We start from the raw sequence: 10000 nt of genomic DNA, 5'->3' as shown, positions 1-10000 counted from the left end.
TCTCTCTCTCTCTCTCTCTCTCTCTCTCTCTCTCTCTCTCTCTCTCTCCCCTCTTCTATAGTCCCCTGTCCATCGACTCCTCAACTGAATTGAAGTACTTCCTGCCACCACGAAGGCTTCACCTCTTGAAGATCCCCGAAATGAGTGAATTGGCCACTCGTCGTCTCGTTCTTTCAACGAGAGAGAGAGAGAGAGAGAGAGAGAGGAGAGGAGAGGAGAGTCATTAGTCTTCCAGGGAAATTCACACCAAGTGGGCGACACCGATCCTCGGAGCAATATGGTTGAGAGAGGTTAAAGAGATGTCAGACACCAGCCAATAGAAGGTGGAAGAAAACTGGCCGAGAGAGAGAGAGAGAGAGAGAGAGACTATAAGAGCAATTATCACACACACACACGTTTTCCTCAGAGAGAGAGAGAGAGAGTGAGAGGCCACCAGCCACCAGACGAGAGGGAGGAGGAGGAGGAAGAGGAGGAGGAGAAATCTTTTGTGGTGGCCGGTGGGGCGTTCTCAAAAGTGGAATCTAATTTGCTCGAGGGGCTGATAAATTAGCGGTATAGACAGGGTGGGATCTGAATTCCAATCCGTCTCTCTTAGCCTTGGCAGGTTTAATCTTAGACGTCCGGACGAATTAGATCCAGTGCCGGGAGATTTGTGTTGCTTTCTTTCTCTCGAGATGCTGTTTCGCGCTGGTTGTTCTTCTTCGAGCTGTTTTGTTGGAGGAGTAAAGATCGCCTGGACAAATGCTGATTGCCTTGTTGTTTGGATAAACGTCTATGCAGTCCATTTTTTGCTTTCTCGGGGAGTATGCCTACAAACTACTTTGTTGTTGCTGTTCTTGTTTAGGGGGTAAGAATGCCCAAAGGAAATGCCTAAAAAGTTATGGAAAAGGTATTTCGCATTGAGTTAAGGATACAGGAATTTTATGATAGGATATTTATGATTTATTTATTAGAATGAAAATATAAATATTATTGTTCATTTTAAACAATTTAGAAAATTTATTTCTTATAAAATATAGCGAATTTATTGTAATTTTCGTTAGTGAAACAACGCTCTATTTGACCATAGATTTTAGCACCCACCGAGTAAGCTGAAGGTTGGATCACGCCTTGTTTTTTAATATGTTTTTCTGAGAGAAGAATTCATGATGTCATATGGAAGGCTGATCATTCTTTTTAACACTTTGTCATTCAAATTTTGATGTCACAAGAGAGGAAGTGCCTCGTTCATCGCATGAACTTTGGTCAACAGTTAAGTGAAAGATATTTTGCAACATATATAACTTAACAGAAACATCACAGTATCATCACGTATTCGAAATATTGCATAAGAGTAGAGATTATAAGTCCCAAGGTTTACAAGACAAGTATTCCAACGCCTATAAAACTTGTGCACAATTTTTAATGAAACCTTCGAGTGAGGAATGAACTCAGTAAAACACCATAAACCGAATTTCACATTTTTATTTTACAAAAATATATAATTGGACAAATACAGTTATGTACAGTATTTACAATTGCCTTGGATATGGGGAAGCAATTTTAGAAACATTAGATATATTGCTTTTACACTTATATACATTTAATGACTGAAATAGTAGATGCACACACACACACACAGAGTCTCATGACCTCCAAGATGCCAGACTTCGTCACAATATATATATATATATATATATATATATATAATATATATATATATATATATATATATATATATATATATATATATTCTGTTCTAATACAGAATATATATCAAAGAAATCTGGCCATCGTAGAGGTCCCCATATAAACAATGACATAAAATTTGCACATTTATAGGTAACAATTATGTACAATTCTAGGATAATAAAGCTATGTTATTTATAGAAAAGAAAATAATTAGGAACCCTCTGTATTTCGAGTGGAATGAAACACTTTGCTCCCTGTTTGACTGACCAAAAAAAAAAAAATCTCGGAATGCTAATTATGACGAGAGCTATAAACATACATCCATACATACACACTTACACGCGTACATATATTCGTGTGTAAATAAGACAGCCAGTGGCTATGGGTCCTTAAATTCTTCCTATCTTAAAGCCTCTGGAAGCAGTGACTGAAAGCTTTGAAATCTGAAACAAGAATTTAAAAAATTCATGAAATTCTCCTAATACGGGTTCGATTCCTGCTGTGGTAGGAGAATGTCTGGATGATAATAATTTCTGTTACAGCATTTCAAGGTTTTCAGTTGACTTTGTATCCCAAAACAATTAAGGAATTGTGAAGTCAAGAGTCCACCGAGTGGCTGTTTTATTGACACTAATCTGGTGAGTGTGGCTGATGTTTTATATCATATATATAATATATATATATATATATATATATATATATATATATATATATATATATATATATTTTTATATATATACATCATTCAAAATATCGTAACATATTTTTTCTAGTTAAATAAATTTTAAAATTTTTATTCCAAAAAGGAAGTGCGTCAGTCACTTAAAAAAAAAAAAAAAAAAAATTATATATATATATATATATATATATATTATATATATATATATATATATATATATATATATATATATAATGTATGATGAAATTCATTTACCATCGATGATGTGCGGTTGGTTCCTTACGTCACAGGGTGGTCCATATCCGAAATTCTTTTTCATTTTCCTCTTCTTCTTCTTTCATTTCGAGTTGAAGATGAGACACTTATTATTCCTAAGGCTAACAGTGGCTATCTACTTTTAAACGGGAATTCAGGCTAACCTTTGTTAACCCTTTGTTAACCTTTGCAAAACGTAAACATCGTCATATGCTTCCGTCATTCCGTACTGTCAATTTCGAGGTGAAAGTATCACAATACCTATAAATACTTAAGCGGGTGTACTTCGGTATTTATCCATGTATGAGTATGCGCATACACACCTGTGTAGGTATTCATTCCACTCGCGTTGTATCTAAAATATGTATGTATGTGTTTGTATTAATATCGTACGTTTCAAGCTGAAGGTATCACAATACCAGATTCATTGACCTGTAAATATTTACGTAGATGTATGTATCAGTATTTCTCTATGAATAACAAAATACACGCCTGTATAGATGCTCACCCTGTTCCCAGTACACATAAAATATGTATGTATATTGTATATATATATATATGTGTGTATGTAATTGTGAGCATATAATTTTTCTAATTTCATAACTCAGACCACATTCGGAATTCAATTTTTTTGTTTTTGTTTTATTTATTTATTTATTTTTTTGCACTTAGTCTTTACTCTAATTCGATTTAAGCCTAAAATTCACATGAGTCATAGAGAAATGACGTTTAGATGAAACACAGAACCCAAATACAGAGATAAATTCAATTTTTTAAAAAATAGAGGGAGTCAGGAGATTGCGACAGGTTAGGTTGACACATATTCATAAATACAGCAAATATCTCTGGATCATCTGTTATGTTAAGAACGCATGGGAATTTGTGGTAGATATTTACTTTGTTTCATGATGACCTGTTTAAACTCCTCCCAAACTGGCCTTACCACAAAGTACCTTAAATATTCCAGTTTGCACTCTGATGGTCATGGTGGTTTGGCTTTCTTCAGTTCACTTACATAGCCTATATTGAATTTTATTTAAAATCTTATAAAATGGCTAGATATTGAATTTTATTTCAATCTTATAAAATGGCAAGATATTGAATTTTATTTAAAATCTTATAAAATGGCTAGATATTGAATTTTATTTCAATCTTATAAAATGGCAAGATATTGAATTTTATTTCAATCTTATAAAATGGCTAGATATTGAATTTTATTTCAATCTGATAAAATGGCAAGATATTGAATTTTACTTCTATCTTATAAAATGGCTAGATATTGAATTTTATTTCAATCTTATAAAATGGGTACATGAAGTAGGCGGGAGAAGAGCCAGACCACATTACTTGTGATTTGCAACAAAATTGACTTTCAGGTTGATTCTCCTCCAGATGACTCTCCTCTCTACTGCATTCCATCATTGGTTACAATTAAATTTTTCTTTTTTTTTTTATCTTTAAGAATAAGGTATCACAAATCAGCGCCGTAGAAACGACGATCTAAATCTCATATAAAATTTTTTTCGGTTATTTTTTTTCTAAATCAGAAAAATAACAAATTACTGAAACTCATAACTCATAACATCCATAACTAAGATTACGTAGCAGTCTACTTGAATACATAAAACATTCAGGAATGCAAAAGAGAAGGCCAATAACTTACTTATCGGGCACAGAGGTACGGACATTGATCGATACATTAGATATATCAGAGATTTCCAGAAATATATATGTGTATATAAACTTATTAGAAATCGAATAAAAATCACTGATCCGTAACAGAAATGTGACCGGGCCAAATCTGATATCTTCAACACATTCACTATGGAAGAAATTCTCGTATATAATGTTTCCTTTTCATTGACAGAAATGCGAATTCACTATATAATGTTAAATTTCTCTTACACTCGCTCATTGAAACAGACTCCCTTATTTCTCGATAAATACTTTGGATCAACCCTGATCCAATTATTCCGTTTATTTTGGCTTCGGGGAATGTATTGGAAACGAGTCTATGCATGTTGATCAAAACAACCATCCTACAGAATGTTGATCATTATTATTACAGCAATTCTTTATCCTGAATATCATTCTCCTGTCCTCCTTTTATCGTCCGTCGCTTTCTTCCCATTCTTCCTTCACTTTTCTGTTGGAAATTGTCTATATATTTCGGAACTGTCTCTAAAACACGTATCACTACAGATCATAAAGTGGTTGGTCAACACTGAACAAATTCTTTTGGTCTCGAGCGCCATTCTGGGGCCCACTTAGGAAATGTCGTTTCATTTCCACAATCGTCCGTCATTTGTTTTCCTTTGTTGGCTTATCGAAAATCATTGAAAGCAAGTTCGTAAGAGGTCATCATCGTTTGTACGTTTTAAGCACTATAAGGTTCTTCGTCGTAGGCATCATCAGTTTACGAAAAAATACTTTTTTTTTTTTTTTCGGTCAAAAGCTTTAGTACAAGATTCTCCCCACGATTTCCCCCTTTTTAAATATATTTCTCGTTTTTAGATTCGAAAAAAAAAAATGTGAGCGCGTAGCATATAGTTCTGAGTAATGCTTCTCATACAAAATTAACTGACGTGTGTTCCCTTATTCGTGCGTATCAAAATATATATATATAATCCCCTTCTTTGAGTCTGTCTGTTTTGTGGCGAAGAACGTTGCCAACGCTTGCGATGATTGTTCATGGTCGGGGGGAATAATTTGGGAGGGTGGTGAAGGGTATATATTATTCATACTTGGGGAGTGGCACGGGTGGTTGGGAAGAATGGGGTAAGGGAGGTCTTGGAATACTGTAGGTCCAATTTCAGGGGCAGAGGGATACCATGAAATCACCAGAAGATTGACAGAAACTTTTCTGTGGGAAAAAATCTAAAACTTGACGAGTTTTCTTCTTGTTCCTCTGTTATATCTTCAAGTGAACACGCCAGAGTAGCAGCAGGTTAGCAGCAGTAGCAGCTAGGGAGTGTTAAGCTTATTTACAAAGCGATACGGTGCAGCAGGACCAGACCTGTACTGAAGACGTAGCTGTACAGGTGTGGGGATGCGACCGTCACCTCAGCGCTGTTATTCTCGTGCACGATGGCTGCTGGCTTGTCACCTGTTTGGGGGAAGATTGGGAGAGGGGGAAAATTTGCATTAGGTCGGTCCACCGATACTTTTGTTTTTTTTGGGGGGGTCGGGGGGTTTGTTTGTGGGGGGAGGCGGTGTTTAAGAGACAGAGGGCTGTTTTTATACTGATGAAACTGTGTGTGTGAATCTGGAAAATTTATTATTCTATACACATATATATATATATATATATATATATATATATATATATATATATATATATATATATATGTGTGTGTGTGTGTGTGTGTGTGTGTGTGTGTGTGTGTGTGTGTGTGTGTGAACATATCGCTCTAACAGCAATGAGAGAAAAACAAAGATTTGCGATTGTTTTACATTGATGCAATGGTGATATATATATATATATATATATATATATATATATATAGTATTATATATATATATATATATATATGATGTGTGTGTGTGTGTGTGTGTGTGTGTGTGTGTGTGTGTGGTATGCACGCAATCAATCCTGAGACAGAATAGTGAAAAATATAAAAATAAAAAATTGCAAAAATTGTTGACATTTGTGCAGAATTTGAAAACGCTAATCTACCGTGGGTGTGAAGTTTCATTTCCCTTTGCACCTGGGAAACAGCTGCAAGCAGATGATGATGATGGTGATGTCCTTTGCCATCCAAGCATTTCAAAATAAAAGATTGATGCTTTCTTCCAGTGGCTCGTTGATGCTTTGCGCATTTTGCCGGAAGAGTGTGGGGAAATGCCTCTGAGTTTCGAGAGGATAATAATATTTTTGTCCTGTGTTCATTCGATTCAATATTTCTACCTAGAGAAAGTATCTTTCGACTGTGTCTTTTAGAGCTAAATTTTTTTTTTTTTTTTTATTTATCTAGTTTTTGAATAATGTTTATTATTCTTATTTCTGTCACTGATGTTACTAAATATTTCTAGGCTAAACTGATTATTATTTTTTTAATTTATCTTGTTTTTGATTAATATGATATTTATTATTTTTTCATTTATCTTGTTTTTGATTGAAATAATATTTATTATTTTGATTTCTCTCATTGAAGTTATTAAATATTTCTAGGCTAAACTGATTATATTTTTTTTTCATTTATCTTGTTTTTGATTAATATAATATTTATTAGTTTGATGTCTGTCATTGATGTTATTAAATATTTCTAGGCTAAACTGATTATTATTTTTTCATTTACCTTGTTTTTGATTGATATAATATTTATTATTTTGATGTCTGTCATTGATGTTATTAAATATTTCTAGGCTAAACTGATTATTATTTTTTTATTTATCTTATTTTTGATTAATATAATATTTATTATTTTGATTTCTCTCATTGATGTTACTAAATATTTCTAGGCTAAATTGATTATTATTTTTTTTCATTTATCTTGTTTTTGATTAATATATTATTTATTATTTTGATTTCTCTCATTGATTATTAAATATTTCTAGGCTAAACTGATTTTTTTTTTTCATTTATCTTGTTTTAGATTAATATAATATTTATTACTTTGATGTCTGTCATTGATGTTATCAAATATTTCTAGGCTACACTGATTATTATTTTTTTTATTTGTCTTGTTTTTTATTAATATGATTTCTGGTATATGATGTTATTAAATATTTCTAGTTTTAGTATTTATAATAATCTCATTTCTAATTTATATATTTATCTTTCCAGGATTTTTATAATCTATAATATGAAATACTTTTATCTTAAATTTTGAATTTATCCCGCTTTGGGTGCGTGGCTAAAATGGTGTTAAAAAGAAAGCAAGATATCTTATCGATTTTTTAAACTGGAGGATATTAAACTTGAGATACAAGAGAGAGAGAGAGAGAGAGAGAGAGAGAGAGAGAGAGAGGAGGGGGGAAGGGAGGTCACTATTAAAGCTATATTTTCATTTGATTACATTTTGGATACAAACATAAACAAAAAGAAGGTGAGATAATGATTAAAAATATATCTACTTTATAAATCATGAGTTTACAAACTCATACTACAAACAAACAAAAATTAAAGGTTCCTAAAATAAAGAAAACGTTTAAAAACCTGGAAATAAACCCAAACTAGAAAAATCTTTAATGTTGATAATATTAAAAACTAAAAAAAAAAAAAACAGAGTACATTCAAATTACAAAAAAAACTAAAAAAATTAAAAATTAATAAATAAACCACTCACCAGCCAACACACGTTTAAAAACATGGGAACAAACCCAAACTACAAAAAATCATTAATGTTGCTAAAACTAAAAACTAAAAAAACTGAGTACATTCAAACTACAAAAAAACTAAAATAAAAAAAACTAAACCACTCACCAGCCAACACATGTACGTTGACGTTTTTCGGTTTCGAATTAGCGGGCGAGCAGGTGTAGACACCTGTGTGGCGTGGCTCAGCAAACTGAACCAGGAGCCTGGATGTGGTAACCACTCCCTTCTCCGTAGATACTACGACTCCGCTACGGGTCCTGTCGTAGCTGACCAGCTGTTTATGAATGGGGAAGAAGAAGAAGAAGAGGACTGGGTGAATGGACTTTAAAGTTTTGTAAACAATGATGAGGTAGATTGTGACATCAAAGAATATGTAAAGTTAGTGGAGCGAAGATTGCCAATTCCAGTGTTATTTCTTTACAGAGAGAAAGAGAGAGTGAGAGAGATTATTCTTGAGAGGAGAGAGAGAGAGAGAGAGAGAGAATTTATATATACAGAGAAAGAGAAAGGAGTCTTTTATCATGACAGAAAGGCAGGGAAATATTATTCCGAGAGAGAGAGAGAGAGAGAGAGAGAGAGAGAGAAATATAACTTCTTCACAGAGAGAAAGGTAGGGAAACTTTGCTTATTGACAGAGAGAACAATAGGGAAATATTATTTCTTAACAGAGAAGAGAGAGAGAGAGAGAGAGAGAGAGAGAGAGAGAGAGAGCATGAATCATCTCACGCCCTCAAAACCCAAATCGCCCACCTCCCAAACGCCCCAACCAACACCCACCTTTCCATCGTGGAACCAGAATATAAATGCAGGCGGCTCCGGGCTGTACTTGACGCTGCAGGTGAGAGCCAATCGACTCCCAGTGTTGATGTAGACGTCTGGTCCTCCAACGATCACCGTCTCTGGTTCTGCAATGGTGGGAGATTGGAGTGAGTGAGGTGCGGGAGATGACTGGGTCTTCAGAATTGTGGGAGAGTAGGGGCACTTGAGAATTTTTATGGGAGATGGCATTTCAGAATTTTATGGGAGTGGGCACTTCAGAATTTGAAAGGGAGATGAAATTGAGGTATGGGAGATTATTGGGTCTTCAGAATTGTGGGAGATTAATGGGTCTTCAGAATTTGACGGGAGATTGGTCCTCATAAGTTGATGGGAGATGGGTCTTCAGAATTGTGGGAGATTACTTGATCTTCAGATGTATGGGAGATTAATGGGTCTTCAGAATTGTGGGAGATTAGGGGTTCTTCAGAATTGTGGGAGATTACTGAGTGTTCAGAATTGTGGTAGATTAATGAGTCTTCAGAATTGTGTGAGATTACTGGGTCTTCAGAATTGTGTGAGATTACTGGGTCTTCAGAATTGTGTGAGATTACTGGGCCTTCAGAATTGTGTGAGATTACTGGGTCTTCAGAATTGTGGGAGATTACTGGATCTTCAGAATTGTGGGAGATGAGGGGTTCTTCAGAACTGTGGGAGATTACTTGATCTTCAGATGTATGGGAGATTGCGGGAGCGTCAGAATTTGACGGGAGATGTAACTGAGGCATGGGAGATTATGGTACCTTCAAATCTAGATGAAAGCTGTAACTAATGTATGGGAGATTAAGGAATCCACAGAATTTAAAGGGAGATTGAGGGTATGGTAGATTAAGATAACTTCAGAATTTCGTGGATGTACCTGACCCATGGGCCGTTACAGAATTTAATGGCGAATGAAGCTAATGTACGGTTGATTAAGGTGTCTTCAGAACTTCGTGGGAGATTTACTTAACATATGGACCGATACAGATCTTCAGAGTTTTATGGGTAGAATGAGGTGTCTTCAGAACTTCGTGGGAGATTTACTTAACATATGGACCGATACAGATCTTCAGAATTTTATGGCGAATGAAACTAAAACATGGTAGATTAAGGTGTCTTCAGAATTTCATGGGAGATTTACCTAACATATGGGCCGTTACAATTCTTCAGAATTTTATGGGGAATGAAACTAAAGCATCGAAGATTAAGGTGGCTTCAGAATTTCACGGGAGATTTACCTAACATATAGACCGATACAGATCTTCAGAATTTTATGG

At 34.5% G+C, this 10000-nt stretch overlaps 1 protein-coding gene across 1 annotated transcript in view; it reads right to left on the bottom strand.

The window, feature by feature from the left end:
• Positions 1-2565: 2565 nt before the first annotated feature.
• LOC135226662 (zwei Ig domain protein zig-8-like) overlaps positions 2566-10000 on the bottom strand; it is a 22227-nt gene continuing 14792 nt past the window's right edge. The window contains exons 4-6 of the mRNA XM_064266374.1: positions 8703-8830; positions 8031-8199; positions 2566-5711 (exon numbers count right to left, since the gene is read on the bottom strand). Of these exons, the coding sequence (XP_064122444.1) occupies positions 5590-5711; positions 8031-8199; positions 8703-8830 (419 nt within the window). The 3' untranslated portion in view covers positions 2566-5589. The remainder of the gene's footprint in view (positions 5712-8030; positions 8200-8702; positions 8831-10000) is intronic.

Source organism: Macrobrachium nipponense, chromosome 15, assembly GCF_015104395.2.
Source record: "Macrobrachium nipponense isolate FS-2020 chromosome 15, ASM1510439v2, whole genome shotgun sequence".
NCBI classification, from domain to species: domain Eukaryota; kingdom Metazoa; phylum Arthropoda; class Malacostraca; order Decapoda; family Palaemonidae; genus Macrobrachium; species Macrobrachium nipponense.
The sequence above is the reverse complement of the archived record's forward strand: the minus strand, read 5'-3'. Positions and strand labels throughout refer to the sequence as shown.